Consider the following 25,272-nt stretch of genomic DNA (forward strand, 5'->3'; position numbering starts at 1 on the left):
TTAACAGTACAACGACTGCCCCACCCTTCAAACCGAAACGCATTACTGCTTCACGGCAGAAACAGCCAGGGTGGCCAGGGTCACAAGACAGCCTACCTTAATTTTACCCGCCAAAAAATACAAACTTTAAAACTAATAAAACCTTACTTTGTCTTATGCTCGTAAGGCGAAGCTTCGTTTTGCTCGAGAACTGAGAATTCAAATCAAATAAAACAATACAACTTTAATAAATTTTATTAACGTATCAAAATAAAGTCGATACATATTTTGTTTGTTCTACACGATATATTCGTTAGCGTCAATGTTTAATATATACATATACTTTAACTCCGGTAACCGTACTCGTCGAACTCGATAAAGAGGTCGACGTGCAAGCTAACACATGCATCAGCCCGCTGAGTTTCTCGCCGGATCTTCTCAGCGGGTCGCGATTCCGATCCGGTAGTAGATTCATTCGCGAAGCAATTGCTCTTGAGTTGTTAGGTCTCCTTCGGAGGCGCTCGGGCAGTTGTTACCAAATCCCACCCCTCCTGGCTGAGCCTTTGCTCGCCCACCTGTCCTGGTGAAGCTGGAAAGGCCTCCTGCTGAGCAGATCCGGCGAGAAACTCAGTGGGCTTTGTCTATGGGATGAAGACATGAGTGGAGTGGAGTTTTTACATTAAATGAAGCTGTTATGTGTCTATAAACCATATTAGACCATAAAACTACGAGCTTAAAGGCTATTTTTAGAAATTGCTTGTGATGAAGGAGTTATGTAGGTACGAAGAAAAAGTACAAGTAACAAAAGTATGTTGTCCGATTTTTCAAAATTAACAAATTGCATCCTATGCCCTTCATCCACTGATGTCTTCAATTGTATTTTGTAACGTCTGCTTAATTCGTTAAACAAGACCCGCTCATTTTTAATGTCACTTATATTTCAATATTTAATATAATATTATCTACATTATTTTAATTATTCAAAGCACGGTATGTACAGATTTCTGACAAAAAAAAATATTCAAACTTTATTCGATTCCATAATGAGGTGGATGTATAACTTTTAATTTTTTCAATTAGCAATCTTATATCGCTGTCGATATGTTGATACGTCAAGGGAAAATGACATTTCTCTACTAGTAACATTAGGTTTAGAATATTTTGATTTATTACATACAATAAGACATCTTTAAAATGAACTAGACAAATTGAACTTAACTCCAAACGCAACACAAATGTAACAAAATACACAATACATATATCGACGCTTGAAAGGCAAACGTGACTAAGCGACAATAACTGCTTTGTACATAAATGATAGGCAATAACCATATTCGAAGCGGCAAAAAAAAATATTTCTAGGTCTATTAAAATAATTTCAATCCTATAGCTACTAGCTACATTCTACTACAGCTAGATTCATTAAAATAAATTTTGTTTTCAGCAATTTCAACTTTAAATTAGTCTACTGTAAAGTTCACGCATTGTCGCTTAGTCACGTTTGCCTTTCAAGCGTCGATATGTACTATGACGATTTCAGTTTCAAAAATCGATACAAGTACATATATGTACCTTAATCAGAACCAAAGGTCTAATGTTTATCTTATACCAACAGCCCTCCTACACTGCCACTTCCCATTAAATCGCTTGGCGAACTAGTATGTCCACAATTTTGGGCGGAATTTCTAAATTTTTTACCGCATTACAGCTTTTGTCACTGTAAACCATACATGAATTCCGACTACAAACTGAAACACCAAATAGACAAAATAAAACAAATCACACAACTTCACAAAAAGTCCAATCAGTTTACAGCCGAAAACTGATTGGACTTTTTGGCGGGAACGCGAGGAGTGAAGTTGTGTGATTTGTTTTATTTTGTCTATTTGGTGTTTCTTTAGGTTTAAAAGTGTAATAAGTGGTTAAGTGGACAAAGGTATTAAGTATTATTACGTATTATAAGGTATTATTACGTATTAAAATACACAAATGTGGGAAAATGAAACAAAGCCGCTGGACGTAACTTCTCGGGATCCTCCAAAAAGTCCACTGAAAAAATCTCAGTAAATGACCACCATTTTACTGAGATTATATTTCATCCCACATCATCTTAATTTCATTTCACTCCATATTATCATTTTCCATTAAAATAAGAATATAAATTAAAATAAGACATGACTTAAAGGTCTTAGTCACCAGGTCATAAAATCCCTCAAAAAAAAATGTAAATTGACTTATGGCAAATAAAAACCAGTGACATAATATATTGTCTGTTTAGTCAATCCAAGCTTTCCTGTTTCCGCTTTCAAGATCTTAACACTGACTCACTAAGGTCTTCGTTTGCCAACTCTCTTATCGTATAGTCACTTATAGGTTCGTAATTCCTGTTAAAGTAAAATTATTAATTACATCATTTTTTTAAACGATATATGAGGCCGTCAGCGCAGAAGTGGCCTAACCCACAATTCACATTCGTGCTTATGTCAAAATCGGCCTATCCCTAGTTTCACCCATAGATAATAGATGTCTTTATAAACATCATTTTAGCGCGTATTTTTTTGCCTACGAAGTATTGTAAAGGTGAATTCGAACCTCATTATCTCCATACTAACTATGGTAAGCTTAGGCCATTTTTGCGCTAACGGCCTCATACATTACTTCTTGGAGCTTCCGAAGCTAAGATTACTGTCTCAAAAATAGTAAGCGGCACAAAAATTTCGGATCTGTTCATTGATTTTCTTTAGCATGACACATTCTAATACTATAAATAGGCACATTTGATACACTTAGAATGAATAAATTGTTTTTTTTTTTTACGTGATCTAAATACGTTAAGACGTGAGGGAACCGTTAGAGAAACTAAGCGAGATGATGCTGTTGAACTCAGACACAATAAGAAATAAATGAAGAACGAACAATGTATTTCGAGAAATATTATTTTATTTCTATTGCGCGCAATGTAATACGATCAAAAACAGCAAAGTTCAATGTGGCCTCAGCCATTATAAAACACAAGATATTTGACAGACGCCTTAATCTCCCTAACCACAGTGGATGAGCTCACAGCCCACCTGGTGTTAAGTGGTTACTGGAGCCCATAGACATCTACAGCGTAAATGCGGCACCCAACTTGTGATATAAGTTCTAAGGTCTCAGTATAGTTACAACGGCTGCCCCACCCTTCAAACCGAAACTCGCTACTGCTTCACGGCAGATATGGGCGGGGTGGTGGTACCTACCCGTGCGGATTCACAAGGGATCCTACCACCAGTGATTACGCAAATTATAATTTTGCGGGTTTGATTTTTACTACACCGTGTTATTCCTTCACCGTGGAAGTCAATCGTGAACATTAGTCAAGTACGTATTTCATTAGAAAAATTGGTACCCACCAATACATAAATACATTTATCAATATTAAATCAATATATTTATTAAAGTGAGGACGTTCCGTTAGACGATAAGAAAATACTATTATTTTATAAATGCTCTGGCCTGTGTTCGCACTTGATGTTCCTTCTTAAAATTTAGAAATTATGAATCTTATTAAAACAGCATAATGTTTTATTTAGTATGGCAAAAGATAAGAGCATTTTCACAAATATGGTTCAAGCTGGTGGCAGCGATCAGGAACAAAGAATTTACGGTTATAAGTTCTAAAGTCTCAGTATAGTTAGTTACAACGGCTGCCCCACTCTTCAAGCCGAAACGCATTACTGCTTCACGACAGTAAAGACTCACAAGAGGTCCTACCACCAGTAAACTTGCAAATGTGCTGCTACACAGTTCCGAGAAACAGCATTTGGTCCGTCGCTTTACCGCGATATTTAACCTACTCTGTGGAAGATCTTCTCTTTGTCGTTCACTGCCAAAGTCAACAATTTGAAACGACCTGGAGAGCTTCGTTTCAGATGATGCTGTACTTTCAATGGGCTCTTGTTGTTTTGGCTCATACAACAGCCATAGATAGATTACTTTTGAAATGGCCAGTATTGTCAAACGGCAACTTCATTTTTTTCATTTTAAGAGATTTTATGACCTGGTAGCTAAGACCTTTAGGTCAAGTCTCATTTTAATTTATATTATTCCTATTCCTATGAAAAAATATAATATGGAGTGTATTTCAAGATGATTAATTTGAAACAGTGATCAACTGAGATGAAATTAAATGAAATTCGATCTCAGTAAAATGGTGGTCATTTACTGAGACTTTTTCAGTGGACTTTTTGGAGGATCCCGAGAAGTTACGTTCAGCGGCTTTGTGTCTTTTTTCCGACATTTGTGCACTTTCACAGTTATACTAAACAGTTAATAAACCACCGTTATTACACATTTAAAACTAAAGAAACACTTAATCGACAAAATAAAACAAATCACACAACTTCACTCCTCGCGTTCCCGTCAAAAAGTCACGGCAACTTCATAAGTTCAACAGACCTAATATAAATATATACCGGCCGTAGTTTAAGCAACAGTTCCCTCACACGCGTATAGAATATATGATTCAACATATTAAATACGTTTATTACAATATACATTGATTTAACTAAACGCAGTAATAGAACAGCTGCTATTTTTTTTCTTAACAATTATCTTTTGACGTCACGTCGCGTGTGACGTCATTTGAGGGTAAATTACTCATCGATCACGGAGTAATACACAACAGCCCCATACAACGTCACGCGTTATAATTTTGTTTAGATTAAGATAAAAAAAAATTATTAACATTATTATATTTTCCTTATTTATTTTAAGTATATTTTAAAATATAAATTGTTCGAACGATCGTTCTAATTTAAACATTATTATCGTTCGTGTCCGGTCGTAGGTATCTGTATACGAACGCATTATGCGTCACCATTAATCTAAGTTAATTAAGTACTTTTAAGCGATTTAATTGACACATATATATATTTTTTATTGCCGTATATACGGCCCACCTGATGGTGAGTGGTTACCGTCGCTCATGGACGTCAGCAATGCCAGGGGCAGAGCCAAGCCGCTGCCTACCGTTTAATACTCTCCACAAGCCTCGTTGGAAGAAGGACATGTCATAGCGCTCGGGAAACACCGTGGAGGGGAGCTCATTCCACAGCCGGATAGTACGTGGCAAAAAAGCCTCTGGAAACGCACTGTGGATGAACGTAGTGGCTCCAGGTAGTATGGATGAACTCTACTCCGGTGGCGGGCGGTGCGATGGTCAAAACGAGATGCCGGTATCATCTCGAACAATTCCTCAGAGCACTCCCCATGGAACATACGGTACAGAATACAGATACATATATTTTTCAATAACCAACAATTGCATACGGTATTATTCTTGATAATATCACTTATTCTACAAATGCGTCCGTTGATACGTGCGATCCGTTCACAGTACTCCTACAATCGATTACAAAGATATATAAACATTTAAAATGTACGTTTTTCAACCCGTTTTACGTTCAATATATTTGACGGCGATGTGTTCGCTGTCGACCGCGGTGACTGCAGACAGCTCTCGATAAAACAGTTTTTTTTCCTGATAGTCTTGAGAGGCTATTTCAGTTTCGCCTTAACTTGTAGGTGAGCTCACGGGGCTCAAACCGGAGTGTTGCCAACACTGGCCCTAGCAAGAGCAGTGCTTCCCAGAATCTATCACCGGATCGGAAACGCGACCCACTGAGAAGATCCGACAAGAAATAAAACAGTGCGGTTCGTTTGTAGACATAGATTAAAACCGTGAACAATGCATACATACAGTTTATCGAGAGCTATTAACAATAATCCCGGTCGAGATCGTACAATAATAACCAACTACCCACCTATCTCCATGTATACTACTACTTGCCTAATAGACGGGCCGTCATGTTAAAACTATAGACAGCAATGTAAGTTTATTTCGGTCGGGTTCTGTGTGCTTGGTGCAAGTTTTTTAACGTTCTCTATAGCGTAAAAGTTAAGTCAAATTTGTATGGATCGTTTGCCTACGTTTGCCGCTAGGGGCGCTGTTTCAACTGCATAGAAATTTCACTTCACTTTTACGCTATAGAGAACGTTAAAAAACTCGCACTAAGCATACTGGTGTTGTTTGCGCTTCTGACTCACACGCGATACTGTTACAAGCGATTTTAAAGCTTCAGCTGTATGCAACAAAGTCGAATCTAGTTTATGAAGAAAATTCGTTTTCGTAATTTGCATATTTTTTTGCATTTATTTTATTGTAATTATTAATGAAATTATTCTTGGGAATTCCATTTCGCGATAAGAACAAATTTCAATGAATTTGAAAGAATGTTTAGCTTCTTCAATTTCATAGATCGAGTTTTCTATTATATATGCATTACTGTTTGTTATAAAAAAAAACAGAAGACCGCTGTGTTTGTATCGCCGGTTCTTCAGAGCTGTGGCTCCCTTTAACGAAATGAACCATGGACGAAAACCGGACTAGAGTTAGGGCAGACATTTGCCTGCTTCAAACATTCTGCCTGCACTCAATCGACCAGTGATCGTAGCGCTTGCAACACTGCCGAAATTTATAGGGAAATTATCAAACTTAGAAAAGTCGAGTTTGGCAATGCAATTTACAATTCGAAATTGTATTCTAGTTTGAATTTAATATCCTATGCGCGGTTTTTAACTTAGAGCAACCGGCCGAAATGTTTGATTACAATTTTAACATGACGTCACTTCTCAAAGTTGGCATTGTACGTGTGAGCAACGTTTACCGGCTCGTTATGTATTTAGGTTCCATGTGGCCGGTGTCGCTGAGCGAGCGGAGCACTACGTTCCCGTTCGGCATTATCGAGATCCACGTTATCGAGGCGTGGTTCAACGAGATCCTCAGCCAGCCTTCGGGCGGGAACTGGAGGGCTCTGGAAATGCGGAAAAATCACATTAATAAAACAACAGACTTCACAGCTCTGCATATATCTCGTATTTTCGCATTAAAACTGTATAATCTCAGAACTTATTAATTTTACAGTTGAGAGTTACAGTGTTTGACAGGTTTAACATGTAATATTTTTAATATTAATCATATTTGCAACATTTATTTTTTATTTTTTACCAGTGACATTATCTGTCTTTTAAATTAAGATAAAATTATGTATTAATTTTGTTAATAGTAGTCAAAATTTCGGTAAATTAAAAAAAAAAAACTAAACTACGCTCTTTTGACAATATTTATGAGAAAAATACTGGTGATACCAAATATTTACGCATATTAACTCAATTTCGAATATTTTTGGAAATTGTACACTTTTAATGCGAAAAGGCGATATGTACATGTAAAGGTGAGCATAGATAAAGAGCACATCAATTTTGTTGTAGCGCTTACGCTGTTTGAATTAATAAGAAATGTCATTATAACAACGAGATAAAAAAATATGAAATTGAGAATTAAATTTATAATTGTGTGAAGTAAATTAATATAAAATTAGACTTAAATGTTTGTTTTAATACAGCAACATATTCGAGACTTAATTGATTTAACTGAACTTGTACATCTAATTTAAAATTGTCTGGTAAAAGGAAGAGAGGCCGCCCCAGAACAACTTGGCGTCGCTCGGTGGAGCAGGAGCTAGGGGTCTTGGGCATGACGTGGGAGGAGCTAGAACAGACTGCCCAAGACCGATATAAATGGAAAAATTTGATTCGAGCCCTACACCCCAGCAGAGGATAATAGGAAAGCATGACGATGATGATGTGCATCTAATTTTAAAAAAATATCTAACATTTGAAGAATCTACTTTTTATACATTTATTGTCTTATTCATTTTGAACAGTATGTCTGGCCTTTGCTATATTTCTTCTATTCAAAGAGAGGTCACGTTACAAGTTTGTCTGTCTGTAATTTTGTAAAAAAATAAGTAATAGGATATTATAAAAATAAGCCTTCTATTCATATATGTTCATAAATTATTTATAACTACCGATACCATGCACCCCATGCTTTTTTACAATAAAATCATTTTTCTTACACTATTTTTAATTCAAATTTATTAAAATTTATTTTCTATTTTTTAGTTGGATTTTTATAAAATCGTATTATGTTATTATAGTTATTTTAAACTATTATTTATTTTTAATTTTTAGTTACATTTCAATTTTTCAATTTTAATATTTAATTGTTCGGTCCTTAATAAGTACACCAAATTTCGAGTTAATCCGACATTTTGAAGGAGGGTCAAAATCATGTTCAGAGATTCCGTTATATGCTAACATACATACGTCTGAAGCTAATAAAAGCGTATTAATAAACATACTTGCACACAAAGAAGCGTATGACGTTGGCATGGCACACGAGCAGCGTGTAGGTGTCCTTGGTCTGTTCCGGGGGAGCTCTGTGGAAGTACCTCCGGAACGCCGCTTCGATTCTTGCGCTGTCCTGGAAGAACTGCTAAACGTGCGAAACCATACTGCTTAATTATACTGGCTCAAATTAGCTCTTATTCCATGTTATTATAAAAAAAAAATTTTGACGTGATAATGATTTCATTGTAACCTTTGTCAATGATCATGATTTCATTGTTAATCTTTAGTCAATTTTATTTTTAAGAGTAAAATTTGTAAAATGTTTAATAAGCGACGAACAAGTGTCTCAAACTTGTTAGACTCAAAATTCTAGCAAATAACAAATAACCTCTAATAATCCTCTAGATCTCTTCAAGCACAATTTTGTTTTATTTCAGCTTATTCTTTCTTTTACTTTATTTTAAAATGAACAATAGAGAATCATCCTCTTTTTGAACTATTCAATTCTAATATATTTACAATCTAATTTTACTCCCACATTAATATTAAAATATGTAGAATATTAAACGTTAAAAGTTATGTACCTATCTAATATATTTACAATCTAATTTTACTCCCACATTAATATTAAAATATGTAGAATATTAAACGTTAAAAGTTACCTATCTAATATATTTACAATCTAATTTTACTCCCACATTAATATTAAAATATGTAGAATATTAAACGTTAAAAGTTACCTATCTAATATAATTACAATCTAATTTTACTCCCACATTAATATTATTGTAGAATATTAAACATTAGAAGTTACATCTCAATATAAATTCTGCAAGCGGTTAGTATATTAAATGGAATAATGCCAGTCTTGGTCAGTATAATGAATCCAAACAACTAAATATAAATATCTAACTACAACAACAAAAACACATGCTATGTAAATAGCAGGATGCAGTGTTGATTTTTTCTTCTAAATAAATTATCTATTTGTGAGCGCATGCAATATAAGGTTCTAACTATTATACCTGTAATGACACTGTTTAAATTTAAATGATTCCAGACTAAGAGATGAAATAGTGTAATGATATCAAGCGTGGTTGCTGGCAAACACTAATTATTCTAAATAAAAGAAATACAATCTAAAGGTGTGTGGCGCATTTACGTTGTAGATGTCTATGGGCTCCAGTAACCACTTAACACCAGGTGGGCTGAGAGCTCGTCCACACATCAAAGCAATAAAAAAAAAAAAAGTTATTCACGAATGACTTACGCAAAGAATGAATAACATCATGTTTTAAATTCATACCTGCAATCATCTATTATCAAAGCAATAAAAAAATCTCCTTGAACTCGCTTAATTTAAATTTTTATCATTTTAAATTGTACTGAATGATTTTATTGTTTATGAATATTATTAGTAGATTACTTACTCTTGGTTCAGGCCTCCAGTGTCCCACGGGAGGTTCGGGGGGTATCGGAGCACCTTCTTCTAATAATTGACAATCTTTAACTTCAATATCTTTGTCTAAGTGCTTTGCTATAATGGCAGCAGTTTCCTGTGCTCTTGTCATTGTAGATTTAACAAGTAGATCCCATTTTATATCTAAGGATGCTAGTCTCTGACCTGTTAGGTCTGCTTGGATTCTACCTAAAAATAATGTATCATAAATGCATAACACAAAATATTATGATTCGTTCATGGTCATAAAAAAGCTCATGGCCCATCTGGTATTAAGCAGTTACCAGAGCCCATAAACATGCCATGAGACTCTGCCCATCTTGAAACTTCAGAGTTTGGGTCAGCTGTTATACAATACATTTGCAACTTCCATCAGATCAGAACTTAGATAAGTTTCACGACAGAACTAAAGAGGATTAATAATTAAAGAGTATATATGTGTGTATGTCAAATAGGTACATGGTAGTGTGTGTAATATTTTTTTTATTGATTTAATGTATTATTAATACATTTTTTTTTAATATTAGCATTCTGCACTCCTTCTCTATATTCTCTATAAGTGTGGGAAATTTGATACTTCTCCGTCCGCACAATCTTCGTAAAAAAAAGGGGTACAAAGTTTTTGCTTCACGTATATTAATATATAGATTTGGTTTGTGAATAAATTTTATTTTCTTTTAAACTACAACATGATTTGAAAAGTAAATAAGTTACCTAGGTCCGTGAGGGTTCTTTCTTTGTCTGTTTCTCCCTGCACATTGTACTGGCCATGTCTGATCAGGAATAGATGTCTGACAGCTTTGCTTCTGGCTTTTTCCAATTTCTCATTGTATTTGTTCTCTTCTTCTGGTTCATCTGACCTTTTTGGTCTAACTATGGACTCTGGTTCTCTACTGGAAAATATTTCAATTATTCTTTTAAATATAATTTTTTTTTTTTTTATATTTATTACTACTACTTGAAATGCCATAACATCTTTACAAAGATAAAACTGAATCATTAGTTATTTTAAGCTCTTCATTGTGGTTATTTTAAACAGGTCAGATTATATCAACCATGTGACAATGGAAGGGGGAACAGAATAAAATATTCCTATGCTTATATATTAATTCAAAATCATCTATTATAGTTTAGCTTATTCTCGAAACATTAAAAATATATACAGAACAAAGTGAATTTAGATATTATTATGTTTGTACCTACTTGCCAATGATACACTCTTGTTGTTGTTTCTTCCAATGCTATTCAATGACATATATGACTTGCGATTTTTTTTTAACGAAAATTAAGTATACTTAAATAACTCAAATAATGAATAACCTTTCTTTAGGAGGCCATGAGAATATTAACCGAATAAAATCTAGTTACGGCCACTAATGAATATTAACTACCTATGTAATAACACTCTACAGCTACTATCCGCCGTAAATGTATGTATGATATGGTGTCAGACACTCTTCGTTTAAAAGTATTAATAAAAAAGTTTCTAATTACTTACTGGTCCCAGTTCTTGTCCCATTTCACGCTTGGAGTAAAATTTGTAGTCCATGAATTATAAGCACCGTATTTCTTCTCATTTTTCCCGCTGTTTATCTGATAGTACGCTAAACCACCACCTACAGCACCTAAGCTGATGAGGGCTATTTTATGAAATCTAGAAAGTGAGCCCATTGCAGTAAATTTTTATTCTATATCATTGATTTCGTTCGAATAGTGGAAGTAGATTTCTAAAAGTGGTTATTGTGCCAAATTCCGAAGTAGGTAATAAAATAACCTATTATTTACTGTATCTCTCAAGTCAGAATCAGTCGTGAACTTTTGACATTTGACAATGTGTATTTTTGACATTGACATTTGAAAACATTAATTTAATTCACAAATCGGGGCACAGCCAGACCAACCGCTGCCTACCATTATGTACTCTCCACGATTCTTGTTTGAAGAAGGACATATTACCATAGCGCTCGGGAATCACCGTAGAGGGAACCTCATTACAGTCATTACAAAGCCGGATGGTACGTGGACAAATAGAACTCAGGAAACACACTGTAGACGAACGCAGTGGATCCAGTTATTATGGATGAATTTTATTCTGGTGGCAGGCGGTGCGATGGTTAAATTCGACTAATAACACCAGTAAATAATACACTCGAGATTAAACCGTTTTTTTCTTTTTTTTTATTCTTTATTAGAGCATTACACCTATTAGGTTAAGTCGGCTATGGTTTATTAGTGTTAATTAAGCTTGCGAATCGCAAAACTTAAAGAAATACTGTTAAATTTTAATATTTTATTCTGAAATCCTATTTCTTAAAAATTTATTACAATTTATAGTAATTATACCATTTTACCAGATTACTGTTTCTCTTTAATTTTCCTGGGATGCAATTTAACTGGGAACCCATCCAATGGAGACACAGATATAGCTATCGAAAGTTTGAGATCCTTGTATGTTCTGGATGTTGTCACTTCGAACTCTCTTAGCACTCGAACGCAAATCATTTTTACTAACCTAGTACCGAAGTATCTTCCTAGAAAATAGATAAACATAACTTTAGGTATAATGCAGCTGATATAAAGTCGTCGTGGCCTAAAAGATAAGACGTCTGGTGCATTCGTATTGAGCGATGCACCAGTGTTCGAATCTTAGGCGGGTACCAATTTTTAAATCTGCCGTGAAGCAGTAATGCGTTTCGGTTTGAAGGGTGGGGCAGCCGATATAACTATACTTGAAACCTTAGAACTTATATCTCAAGGTGGGTGGTGCATTTACGTTGTAGATGTCTATGGACTACAGTAACCACTAAACACCAGGTGGGATGTGAGCTCGTCCACCCATCTAAGCAATAAAAAATATATATATAATAATAATAATGCCAATCTTTCGTTGACATTGCATTTTAAATATTCTAAAAATCTTCAGAATGAACAATAATGTGATTTTTTTATTTCAGCTGCAAATAATTTTTTTTTATATGAAAACTAAGTAAGGGGGTAGGGCACATTGTGAATTGTGTAGGTACTGCGATCCCATCTATGTCTGTCTTATCATGTTTTACGGTTCGAGGGCACAGTTTACAGATAAAGGCACTTTACGTTTTGATATTATGAGCCACCCGTGTGCTTAGTACGAGTTTTTAACGTTCTTGATAGCGTAAAATTTAACGCGATTTTGTATGCAGTTGGAACAACACCCCTAAAGGCAACCGTAGGCAAACGATCCCACTCCATACAATGTAAATATGAGCTAATTTTTACGCTATCGAGAACGTTAACAAACTCGTACTAAGCACACTGCTCATATGCAAAAAATGCTACTTCTTCGAACAACAATTACAGAGATATAATTGGAACGAAGTTCCTTACGACAGGCTTGGATGGAGGGGATAGGGATTTTGCTGCGCGACCGAACTGAAAAAAATGTGATAGTAAAACCGTAAGAAAAAATCCGTGGAAAAAAGTGCGTGGAAAAAACCGTTAAATGAGACGTGCGCAGGCGCGAAAGTCGTATACACAAGCGAATAGTGTATAATACCTTTCTCTTTCTCCCTCTTTCTTTTCGTTCTCTCATCCCTTCTCTCTCTATTTTGTAATTATTTCTATTTCTATGTCATTTTATGTTGTCAAACAAAAATAAAGAGACATATTTTGTTATTTTAATTGATAATTTTATTTTTATTTTACGTAATTTATTATTTTCTAAAATACTGAATTTCCTAAATACTTTCCTGTACTTAAATAAAAACTAATCAGCAAAATTTAAGAGAAAAATCGAGAAAACCAACATAAAATTGAGCACGATTTTTTTTTTGCAAATTGTGTCGATTTTACATTAGCCGAAGGAACTTCGTTCCTACCTGGTGTCCCACGACACCACATTTTGGTTTTTAATTTAAAAATATAGTTTTACCTAAACAGTCCATGGGTCCTAAACTAAAAGGAATATAGCAGTTCGGTTGTCTCAACTTCGTATTAACTGGATTGAATCTCTCGGGATCGAAATCGTCGGGCCTAGTCCAGAAACGAGAGTCGCGATGCAAATGATATATCGGTGCTACCAAGGAACACCCTGCTGGTAGTGTCCCAGAACCTGTCAAGGAAGTAAATATTAAACTTGATTTTAATTTTATAATTAACTTATGTAAATTCTTCATTGCACGTCTTCTACGAAGACAATAAAAAGTGTTGGAGAATTGTAAACATAATTTATATTATCTGTAATGTCAAAGAATGGTTCACATTTTGCTCACGTGTGACGCCACCGTCTTTCCTTTTCCTAGCGTGTTTCTTTTTTTTACTATTTGCATTAAACCGTTACATATTTTATTCCGGAGTATTATTTCAACAAAAAGAACTAATGTTTCAACTACCATTACGAGCTAATTTCGCGTATTTTTACAGTCATTAAATTATTATTTCCAATGTTTCTAATACTTTAAAGTTTTTATGGTCACGGACCACTGTCGAAACCTCGGAAATATTACAATAAAAAACACTAAAATAATAGATTATACACTTAATATATTTGAGAACTAAAATAAACCATCAAAGTCGTTTTAATTACGTCTACGACTCGTTTATATTTTTATTTATTTTTATGCACGTGTGGGATTGTCTATTAGTGGCTAGTTAAGTTATTTGATTTTGTGAGATACATATATTATGTTTTTGCACGTGGCCATTCATGAATAAATAGTGAAACAAAGGTATTCAATATCGCTCTCAACTAAAAACATTTATTCCGTTAGATTAGTTCGTGAGGTATTATAGCTATAGTAAGGTAGGTATAGGTAAGCTATAGGTAGGTAGGTAGGTATGTGGCACCATAACACGATTTACCCACAATTTAATTAAGCATTTCAACTGTTAGAAGAATCGATAAAGGGAACTTATGCCACCTTCGATCAATAATAGTACTACTAGAGGTCCCGCAGTGGTCGAAATTCGACTATAATTAATTGGAATTGTAAGTTTGTACACTATTATGATTGTATTTTATACTTTTATTATAACAAATTTCGCCAAGGCTACTATATAACAAAATATTAATAAAGACAAACTATATTATACTATTCTCAATTTGACCACAGACGTCAAGAACAAAAGTTTGACAATAAATAGTATGCATGCGTGTGTGCGTCAAGCACATTGTATGTAGTGTGTGTAGTGTTTTCTTTATTGATTTAATGTATCTTTTATGCATTATTAGAAAAAAATATTAGCATTGTGCACTTCTTCTCTATATTCTCTATAAGTATGGAAAATTTCATGTTCCTCCGTCCGCGCAATTTTCGTAAAAAGGGATACAAAGTTTATGCTTCGCGTAGTAATATTAGTACTATTATTGATCGAAGCTGTCATGTAAAGATTCCGTCAAATTACTGACACAGCGCGCGGTCGTGTTAGCGCCCCTAACTGTTAAGGGTCGTGGGGTTCGATTCCGACATCGGGTAAACATTAGTGTGATCAACAGGTTTGTATGCCCTTTGTGTTGGTGTCTAATATCTATATATGTTTATATTCAATCGTATTTAAATATGTATAACAGGCCCTGGGTCCCATTTTGTCTCATTTTGGTACCAGATGACCACATACAACTTGTCTCTAGTTATTAAAATGCAGTATACTCACGGCGCGCGGAACGTACTGTGTCAAGACATCAATAATTTTCATAAAACCAGCAATAATCACAGCGGAGCGTGACCAAGACGTTCTAGTCCCTGTATTAAAGTTGTAAACATTATTGTAACAGCTTACTTATCCGAATATTTTCATTAATAGTCCTTTGCAGCATGCTACCAATTGGAAAAAGACGTAAAACTTCCTTGAAGACCATATCCAAATATGGCATTTGTTTGAAATCTTCGTCCGTAACACATCTGTCTTTATCACCGATTATTTTAGTAATTTCTTCGTAGAGCTTTTCCTGCAATAGTTTGTTATTTTATTGGCTGATTTGTATTAGTCTATCAGTCTGTCGGTCTATAGAAGACCACTATCTCATATCTTCCAGTCGTATCAGGCGACTAAGGAATGGGCTGAAGCGTCCACTGATTCTGAGTATTGTTTTTATTGCTTAGATGAGTGGACGAGCTCACGGTCCACCTAGTGTTATGTGCCCATAGGCATCTACAACGTCAATCTACAACGCCACCCACTTCGAGACACGAGTTGTAAGGTCTCACTTTTAACAGTACAAGGCTGCCCCACCATTCAAACCGAAACACATTACTGCTTCACGGTAGAAATAGGCGGGGTGGTGATACCTACCTGTATGGACTCAAGACATCCTACCACCAGTAATTACGCAAATTAAAATTTTGCGGGCTTGGTAATTTGGCGAGCAGGTAATTTTTATTACACGATATTGATCCTTCATTGTGGAATTCAATCGTGAAAAATTGTTAGGTACGTATTTCATTACAAAAATTGGTAATGCCCTACCGCATTGGAACACCGGTACATCGCTCGATACGAATGAACCGGACGTCTTATCCGTTAGGCCACAATGAGTTCGCACCAGCATACCGCGATCTTTAACAGGAATACACTGGCGGTAAGGCATATTGTAAGCTCACACAGGTAGGTACCACAATGCTGCCAATTTCTGCCGCGAATTATACATTTCGGCTTGAACGGTGAAAAAGGTTTGATACAATATAATTGCGACTTCGATTGACTCTACTCGTCTCGAGCAAATTACTAATTGCTTTTAGTAACTTACCTGAGATTTCGGGTGATAAGCCATCATCAACAAAACGAAAGAACAAATCTTTGCTGTTGCTTCTTGACTCTGAAACAAACGAATATCTCCTGGATTCTCGTCATTTACAGATAGAACACACTTTGTCGAATCTGATCACTAAATTCCCGCCAACAAAGTGCGAAATGTAACCTAAACACACGTCGCAAAAACTTGAAAACAACAGCGTATTTAAGGTACATTTTGTGGTTAAACACAAACATGAGCATTCGGAAGCCGATAATGTTAATATTGCAAAGTACACACTAAGGCCTTTATCGAGTTCTGAGTTCATCTGCGACCATGCCAGTGACCACAGAACACATTTTTATTGAACTATTAAATTAGATAGCTATATGTATACTAAATACATAATATTGTCATAGAATACTCACAGAAGTAAATATCGTAAAAGTTTCCTTGATAAGTTCCTCTTGTGTTAACTCTTCAGACAATATGAATCTATCTATCACACTCAACTGTGTGTTTATTGATTCTTCGTTATTAAGGTACATTTTATTAATTTCCCTTTTTCTGTTTTCAATGATCGCTTTACTGAATTCTGTTATTAGCGCGACGAAATGCTTTTGATCTTGATAAGATTTAGTCATCCAAAACACAGGGTCGATTTGTAGGTACCATTTTATCATTCTGTCGAAAACTATATCGTAGTTTCTGGAAATAGCTTAATTATAAAGATAAATTTCTCTAATGAAATACGTTCACGATTGACTTCCACGGTGAGGGAATAACATCGGGTAATAAAAATCAAACCCGCAAAATTATAATTTGCGTAATTACTCGTAGTAGGACCTCTTGTGAGTCCGCACGGGTAGGTATCACTACCCTGCCTATTTCCGCCGTGAAGCAGTAATGCGTTTCGGTTTGAAGGGTGGGGCAGCCGTTGTAACTATACTGAGACCTTAGAACTTATATCTCAAGGTGGGTGGCGCATTTATGTTATAGATGTCTATGGGCTCCAGTAGTTACTTAACAGCAGGTGGGCTGTGAGCACGTCCACCAATCTAAGCAATAAAAAAAATAAACGATAAGGGTATAAAACAGAGATTTTTTTTGTGAGCCTCTAGATCGCTCTGGCCCAGTTACCTGATGAGAATAGAGAACCAGTCTACGGAATAGAATGCACTCGTTTTGTCAGAGCGGAAAACGTCTGGTCGAACGTCCAAGATGCCCTTGGCTCCATAATGTTAAAAGATCTCACAGCAACATGACACGAACTAAGTACTATTATGTTCCTACCAACAGTCTGGTAACCTCGGGATCGTTTTCCATAAGGCTTAGTTTGCACAATAATAATACGAATAATTAGTGATGTCGAGAAAAAGAGTTTTATTACCTTGGTGTGCAATCAATGATTTCTTGGAGATGAGGTATTTCAGTAACTTGTTCCTTACTCAAGTTTAACAAGGTTTCTGTGTAGATAAAATAAGGTTTAATTTAATTTAGGAAAACGGAGAAACGTGGTAAGTAGTCCAAGGTTTATATGGCGTAATTAGCAAGCCAAGTCACTTGTGGATAGGTGATTTTGCTTTCACACATACTTAAGTGGTAAAGCTGCTGGTAACAGGCAAGGTATACGGAAGAAGACCCAGAGGCAGAAGTCCAATGCGCTGGTCGGACCAGATACGCTCCACTCTCCATACTTCAGTCCACGTTGCTATCCACCCAGCCGAGGACAGGCAGGAATGGCGCAGGATAATACAGAAGAAAGTTATTAGAGGAGGCCACGACCCTCAGCACTGAGGATTATCGACGCAAGGAGGAGGAAGTGGTTTTGGCGCAGTCTTATGCCTATCTTATTTATGTATGGAAGCATAGTTTGTGTGTGTTTTTATTGACATCCAAAACAATGGGTAATATATTTAATAATCATGGATACAAAACCCATTTTATCCTTTGCAGCCGCTGATTAAAAACGTTGTTTATGTTTATTGACATTGGATATAGATATGGCTTGGTCGACGGCTGAGATTAAGCAGCTTCAGCAAGTTTCAGCGAAAAAAAAAACGGAAATCGACAAATGAAATGTCTTGACTTACAGAAAAAAAATAACTTGGGGATACGAAAAAAACGCGTTCGCTTATAACATCATTATTATTAGCCTAGTGACGTCCACTGTTGGATATAGGCATCCTCAGCGTCGGCAAAGAATAATTTATTAATATTTATGTGAGGATCAATGTAAAAAACTTGTATAATTAAAAACTTGCATAAAATATACGAGTGCATTAAAATTTAAGATTATAAAACCGATTCACGAAGCGATGATAAATTGAACCTCAAACGGGTTCTTTTTTGCTTTTTGCTGCAATATTAATGTTGTTTAGATTATAATTATCTTACTAGAAGATATTAATTTTAAGATTTTACGTAATGAATAAGCTAATTGGATTGCATGTTCGACTTCGAGTTGACCTTGCACCTTGCACCCTGAATACTTACGGCAAACACAATAGCTCGTCGTCTGTACGATTTTATTATAAATATCAAACTCTTGTTCGCTTGGAATATTCCGCAATTTCTTCAATAGGAGATGCACTTCTTCATTAAAGATTTTTTCGTAGCTATCTACAACTTTTTTCCCGTAATTTGGTGTTGCTATTTTTCTATGTTTCCGCCAAGTCACACCTGTGAGTAATTATGATATTGTTACGCCGCGCCGGTAAGAGTAAAGTCGTCTATCGCCGAATAGTCGAACGAATATCGAAGCACCTGGAATGCTCGAGAAGTACAACGCCATCTATTGTCAGATAGCGGAAACTACTACTAGAGATGTGTGGAATATTCTCGATATATCTAGGGATGTGGTATTGGCAACAAAAATGTTGCAGAGATTGCACGCAGTTAGTCCGAACGGATCACCTGAAGCGAAGCGGAAGAAGCGACTGAGAGTTTTAAAGTGCTTGTGAAATGTTTTAAGTGTTGAATATAGTGTTAACTTGTGATTCGGTGGAATTTTTATTTATCCCGAACCCTAGCGCGTAATTGGCAAACAGGTCAACTGGTTAGTGGATGTGGTCGGCACAACATTACAAATGTTTGCGATTTGTCTTAGGCTTTTGATCGAGAACATACAATAAGCTTAGTAAAGTTAATCACTAATATCGTATCTGTTTCTGCCGCGAAGAAATCTTGAGCTCCGGCTTCAAAGGAGGGGTAAACTTTATACAATCCAATTGACACTTCAACTTCCTATGTCAAGGTGGGCGGCGGCATTTATTTGCAATATTTATAGACTGCTATAGCCGCTTAATACCAAATGAGCCGTCTATTGTTATATGTATAAATTGTAGCCCAGAGTGGTAGAAGATGAACAGAATACCAAATTTACGCTTCTTCTTATCAGCCCACAGACAAAGGCCGGTCCTGCGCTGCCTACATCCAGCGGATCCCCGCGAGCCTCGATAGATTATCGGTTCATCTTGTGGGAGGTCTACCCACGCTACGTCTTCCGGTACGCGGTCGCCACTCAAGAACTTTCTGGCCCCAACGGCCATCCGTTCTACGAGCAATGTGTCCTACCCCCTGCCACTCCACCGTCGCAATCCTTTGGGCTATGTCGGTTACCATTAAAAATTTACGCTGCATCAACTAATATAATTAAAAGTAAGGTTCAAAGTCCGTAGGCCATATATCAGGACTTTTACGGACTTAGCAATCGGAAATAGAAAAAATACATTCCCAGGTGAAATAGGCAACGAATATTCAAATTAAAAATGCTTAGGAAATTTGAGCAAATGCGACATACTGGAACCGCTTAGAATTCCACCCCCGAGTATATGAGCCATATATTTGTATTGAGGACCCTTGATACTCGTTTTGGAGCTTGACAGTAAAATCTATGGAAGAAATAAAAATTGTGAATGTATTTACAAAGAGTGATATTAAAATGACAGTTGAACATTTTCATTCGTTTGTATCTGAAATGTGTTCGTATCTATAAAAAGGACTTTTCAAAGGACTTCAATTGCAGTATAGCAGTGTTTTTTTTTCGTACATGCTGATAGCCTTGAGAGGCTATTTCAGTTTCTCCTTGACGTGTAGGTGAGCTCACCAGTCTCAAACCGGGAGTGTTGCTAACACTGGCCCTAGCAAGAGCGGTGCTTCGCAGAATCTACCACCGGATCGAAAACGCGACCCACTGAGACGATCCGGCGAGAAATTCAGTGGGCTAAACTGTTTGTATTAATTGAACTTATGCAATTTTGATTTTGGCTTAATTACTACAAAAATTTCATTTACTTTAATAAAATTCATAAGACGATTGCTGTTTACAAACCTTCAAATCATCAGGGTTGTTAATTATGACGTTTAAATTGGGTCCCAGCCAGAATCTGGATGCTTCCCCGTAGACTTGAAGCAGCTCTTTGATTATCGAAGCTAATTCTAAAAAAAAACAGTGGAACAACAAAAGGTTCCTAATGAAATGTTTGTGAAGTATTCTCTGCAAGTAATTGGGGGTGGGGGGTCCGGTCGTATCCTCGTCGCACAGACTGGACTTGCTGCTGCCGACGACTACGAGCCCTGGAAGGCAATGCTCGACTTCTGCGAGTCCAGCATCTCGCAGAAACGGAGCGTGAAACTGGGAGCCATTCCCTTTCGGCACGGATTTGCCAACGTCTTGCTTCTCCCACGTTCTGTCTCGTTGCGACAAAATGACCCTCGCCCAGAAAAAGTACCGAGAACATGAGAGATTTGATCAATATGCAAATGCAATGCAAAAATTTGAAAACAAATTTTTACTGGCAAAAAATATCTTCCCTTGTTGCAAGACCATTAATTACTTTAGAATTTTAAATTATTTATTTTTAAGCTGCCTAACATTTTTTTTTTCTCCTTTACCTTTCTAAGAGAACTTAACATAACTGTACATAATCCGTAGTAATTGGTCTGCGTAACAGAATACACGATATGCATAGCTATAAATTTAATACCAAGTTTACATACCTTCAGGTTCACACATGAAGCGCAAAGCATTTCCAATAAATGGGAGAGCTTGCGGTCCAGGAAATTGATTAGCCATTTCCATAAACTTTTTGTTTTTTTGCTTCCATCCCGACCACATCAAGGCAAACACGATAATAATGAGGATCATGTACGAGATCATTCTGAGTTGAAGAAAAAAAAATGCTTAGAAAATTATTCATATATTATTTATTTACAGGATATAAAAAGCGTTGCTGAAAAAGGACAAGTGTGTAACAGTAAATTTGGACAGCATAAAAATCGATCTACAACCCAGGTTCAAAGATGGATGTCCGTAACCTCTTCGGCTTGAATTATGGGATCCCAAAAACAATGTTTTCTACTAATATTTTCCAATAATTAATCAATATGGTTTCAGCATTTTGAACAGTTCTCTTTTACCCGTATTAAAATATAATCCCGAAAGTTCCGATGGTTTTTAACACGCTTTTAATAGCTTGGTATGTTTGTTTGTACGTAAAGGAATCTTCAACTCGTTATTACCGACTTCAAGATGTCCGATTGACGTGAAAATGTTCCCTCGAATCAAGGAACCGATGACAGTAGAAATATTTTATAACATAGCTCTAATATCCTGACCCGCATCAAAAGATTCACAAAAAATATATAATTTATTATTAGTTCGGTTTGCTACTTACGTTTTATTTTTATTTACCTGATAAAATGAATCAAAAAAAGTAATTTACCTTAAGTAGCAACACAACATTGCACCCCAAAAGCAGTTCGTAGACTACCAAAAGTAAATGTATCTGTAAGATTGACAATGAGAAATACGTTTAACTAGACTTAATGTATGTTACGTGATGCTGTTGAATGTTAATGTAAGACACAATAAGTACGTGATAGTGCATATATACTGCGCAATAGATACCTGAGAAATAATGAGTGTCAGCTTTAATATATGAATTGCTTTTTTTTTCATATCAACTTGTTTCCAATTGTCGACGAATTCTATTGGAGCTCTCACGCGCGGCTTCGCCAGCTTGGTAAGGAAAAACTTAAATTAATATTTCTAGAATCACGTAATTTTTCTAAAGATAACAAAACAGATTCCCGTGGGAATGAGATGTTTTTTCGGGATAAAAGACAGTCTATGTCACTCTCCTTGTCTAAGACTGCCACTTTCAAACAATTTGTATATTAATTCGTTGCTTCGTTTCGAGCTGAAAGCAAGACAAACAAACACAATTTCTCCTTTTTAACATTACTAGCTGACCCGGCAGACTTCGTAGTTCCACAATCGATAAATAAAAGACCTAAACTTTTGTATAAAATAAACTTAAAGCAAACCAAAGGAATCCGTCCGCGCGACGGGGGATACACGAAAGGGAATTGAAAGGGAAAAATTGTTATTTTTATTTAAATCCGAGAATTTTCATATTTATTCACCTTTTAAACCTGCTCTGGACTTCCACAAAATAATTCAAGACCAAAATTAGCCAAATCGCTCCAGCCGTTCTCGAGTTTTAGCGAGACTAACGAACAGCAATTCATTTTTATATAATATGTAGAAGAAGAAGATAATATTTGGTTTATAAAAAGTATTATCACAACAACCGTAGAATGCTGAATCAATAATTATTTAGAATTATCTAGTTTTCGAATGCTCGAGCGAACTTTGGCAAAAATGATGTTTTAATAAAATTTTTGACCATAATGGGCAAATAAAATCACGGCCCACTTGATATTAATTAAGCAATTATCAGAGTCCGTGGACAAAGTATAGGTAAAGAGTTTATCATAAAGAGTCCTCGAACTTAAAAATAGAATAAAAAACCTATTTATGTGATATAGCCACAATTTTTAGTTTTATTTTAAAGGGTAGTCGATGACATTATGTATGGAATATGTTATTATTATTAACGGCCGTCTGGTGTAGTGGTAAGTGACATGGTCACTACACAAGGGGGTCGCGGGTTCCAATCCCGCCAAGGGAGGATATTTGTATGATAAATATAAATGTCTTTTCCAGGTTTATGAATGTATCATAAATATATGTATGTGTATAATAAAAATCTTAGATTTATTTCCGTTATCTGGTAACTGTAACACAAGTTCTTTACGAACTTACCACGGGACCAGTTAACGTGGCGTGATTGTTAGTAAATATTTATTATTTATTATTATGTAATTAAATGCCTTAACATTAACAACATATAAGCTTAGGGCCATACGTTACAGGATGTCGCTAGTTTCCATAAAAAAAACATATTTGTCTTAAAGTATCGCAGTTTCAGGGCCCTGGTCACGACTAAATATGTGTTCATGCCAAATTTGACAGTTATCGCTTTACCAAGATGGCCGCTATGAACTGTCAAAGTTCAAACGTCCCTATTGAAAAAACCTTTTTATGATTGAAGACCCACTCACTATTATTCTACCCATCATATAGAAAAGCTAAATGCTCCAATTTTTTTTAATTGCCCTTATAGGCAGACGAGCATACAGCCCGCCTGTTGGTGAGTGGTTAGGTTAGTCCGTCCTACCGTCGTCCATAGACTTCAGCAATGCCAGGGGCAGTGTCAAGTTGCCTACCGTTAAGTTCTCTCCATAAGCCTCGTTTGCAGAAGGAGAAGATGGTACGTGGCTAAAAATTCTCCGGAAGGGAGCACCGCACCCTTAGACGCACGCACACATCCAATAACCTGCACCGCCCTATTAAATTGGTGATGATTTTGAATAGCATCTTCTTTAGTGTTTCTTTTTGGGTCATATTATAAACGCAGGCCGAATTATTACTGTTCGATTGTGTATTCCATAAGTAAACTGCGACTGCGCTTGCTAAACATAATGCACCATGAATTTTGAAACTGCACCCAGAAACCTAATACGAGCGATACCTTAGTTTGGGATTCAGTGTAAGCTTCTACTTCCATTAACGTAACAGAATAACTTTAAAGTCCTGCCCTCCATTTTTGGCTCTGCTTGTTATCTTTTGGTGAATAAATAAGTTTTGGCTTTTATCGTACGAAACAAGTAAGCCCGACAATTTTTTTAATTTTCCAATTATACCGACACCAACTCCGGCTTGCGTTTCTTCTAACAAACAAATCAGTTGTATATATTTGTTTTATTTGTTTATTGTGTATTTAGACAGATAAGCATACGACCCACCTGGTGATGGATGGTTAACATCGCTCATGGACGAGAGCAAGACTAGGGGTACAGCCAAGTTACTGCCTACCGCTAATCAATCCCCGTAATCCTCGTTTAGATACACACAACATTAAAAAAATAATTAAATACTTTCTCTTTTGAAGTCTATTAAAAATGAAACGACACACGTCATTTCGGATCCTCCCGATCCACTAACGGTGATTTTAGGTACCCCAAGCACCGCTCATCGTTCTCGTCGAACCCGTCGCTTGCGACGAAAGGCTCGACGAGTAAATTAGCCCACAGACAAAACCCACCGAGTTTCTCGCCGGATCTTCTCAGTGGGTCGTATTTCCGATCCGGTGGTAGATCCTGCGTAGCACGGCTCTTGCTGAGGTTAGTGTTAGCAACATCGTCAGGTTTGAGCCCCGTAAGCTCACCTACTAGTTAAGGTTACGCTGATACGGTCTCTCTAGACCATCAGCGTACGTAAAAAAAAAAAAAGTCAATACGCGAGTTAGGTAGCGGACAGGGGCGAGAGGCTTTCTAGAAAGCAAGTGAACGACACGGAGGATGGTTAAATAATGGTGTGTGAGTAATGTACAAAGGAGCTTTGTATCATTTAATGTTATCTTATTATGGTTTCCTAAAACAAGGGAGGGTTCATTAGACGGTTGTTATCGCGTTGTTTATGGAGGTAAATTAAAGTAAAACTGGTTTGTTTTCGAAATCTACGACAATGAAACAATTTGAT

General features: G+C 36.1%; 2 protein-coding genes across 8 annotated transcripts; both read right to left on the reverse strand.

Annotated features, from left to right (window-relative positions):
* Nucleotides 1–216: 216 nt before the first annotated feature.
* On the reverse strand, nt 217–11,555 carry Pgam5 (Phosphoglycerate mutase 5). 5 transcript variants are annotated; one of them, XM_089733715.1, is made up of 5 exons: nt 11,172–11,555; nt 10,388–10,563; nt 9,645–9,862; nt 8,226–8,356; nt 217–6,833 (listed from the first exon to the last, which is right to left on the reverse strand). In XM_089733715.1, the coding sequence occupies exons 1-5, from the start codon at nt 11,342–11,344 to the stop codon at nt 6,683–6,685; spliced, it is 849 nt and encodes a 282-aa protein (XP_089589841.1). In that variant the 5' UTR covers nt 11,345–11,555; the 3' UTR covers nt 217–6,682. The 5 variants fall into 5 exon arrangements, with proteins under 5 accessions (XP_089589841.1, XP_028036596.1, XP_028036598.1 ...); XM_028180795.2 differs by having other exon boundaries at nt 8,226–8,359; nt 11,172–11,542; XM_028180797.2 differs by having other exon boundaries at nt 8,226–8,347; nt 10,388–10,566; nt 11,172–11,534.
* Nucleotides 11,556–11,948: 393 nt separating this feature from the next.
* On the reverse strand, nt 11,949–22,427 carry LOC114247723 (cytochrome P450 4C1-like). Of its 3 annotated transcripts, none has more exons than XM_089733623.1 (11): nt 22,294–22,427; nt 21,384–21,544; nt 20,716–20,822; nt 20,185–20,275; nt 18,879–19,064; nt 17,773–17,848; nt 16,811–17,090; nt 16,398–16,466; nt 15,431–15,599; nt 13,584–13,763; nt 11,949–12,204 (listed from the first exon to the last, which is right to left on the reverse strand). In XM_089733623.1, exons 2-11 carry the CDS (start codon nt 21,541–21,543, stop codon nt 12,029–12,031), a joined length of 1,494 nt encoding a protein of 497 aa, XP_089589749.1. In that variant the 5' UTR covers nt 21,544; nt 22,294–22,427; the 3' UTR covers nt 11,949–12,028. The 3 variants fall into 3 exon arrangements, with proteins under 3 accessions (XP_089589749.1, XP_089589748.1, XP_089589750.1); XM_089733622.1 differs by lacking the exon at nt 22,294–22,427 and adding an exon at nt 22,109–22,270; XM_089733624.1 differs by lacking the exon at nt 22,294–22,427 and adding an exon at nt 21,804–21,826.
* Nucleotides 22,428–25,272: the final 2,845 nt, after the last annotated feature.

This window comes from Bombyx mandarina, chromosome 16, assembly GCF_030267445.1.
Source record: "Bombyx mandarina strain Sakado chromosome 16, ASM3026744v2".
NCBI lineage: Eukaryota > Metazoa > Arthropoda > Insecta > Lepidoptera > Bombycidae > Bombyx > Bombyx mandarina.

Excerpts from the sequence above, each read along its gene's own strand:
- Pgam5 (XM_028180793.2), bottom strand. The coding sequence starts at position 11,344 with ATGGGCTCACTTTCTAGATTTCATAAAATAGCCCTCATCAGCTTAGGT. Across the intron at positions 8,360-9,644 it reads ACTGGAGGCCTGAACCAAGA|CAGTTCTTCCAGGACAGCGC; the intron begins GTAAGTAATCTA and ends TCGCACGTTTAG. Across the intron at positions 6,834-8,225 it reads ATACGCTTCTTTGTGTGCAA|AGCCCTCCAGTTCCCGCCCG; the intron begins GTATGTTTATTA and ends CCGCATTTCCAG.
- LOC114247723 (XM_089733622.1), bottom strand. The coding sequence starts at position 22,128 with ATGTTGTGTTGCTACTTAAG. Across the intron at positions 16,467-16,810 it reads CTTTTACGATATTTACTTCT|AGTCAAGAAGCAACAGCAAA; the intron begins GTGAGTATTCTA and ends CGTTTGTTTCAG. Across the intron at positions 15,600-16,397 it reads CTTATCACCCGAAATCTCAG|GAAAAGCTCTACGAAGAAAT; the intron begins GTAAGTTACTAA and ends AAACTATTGCAG.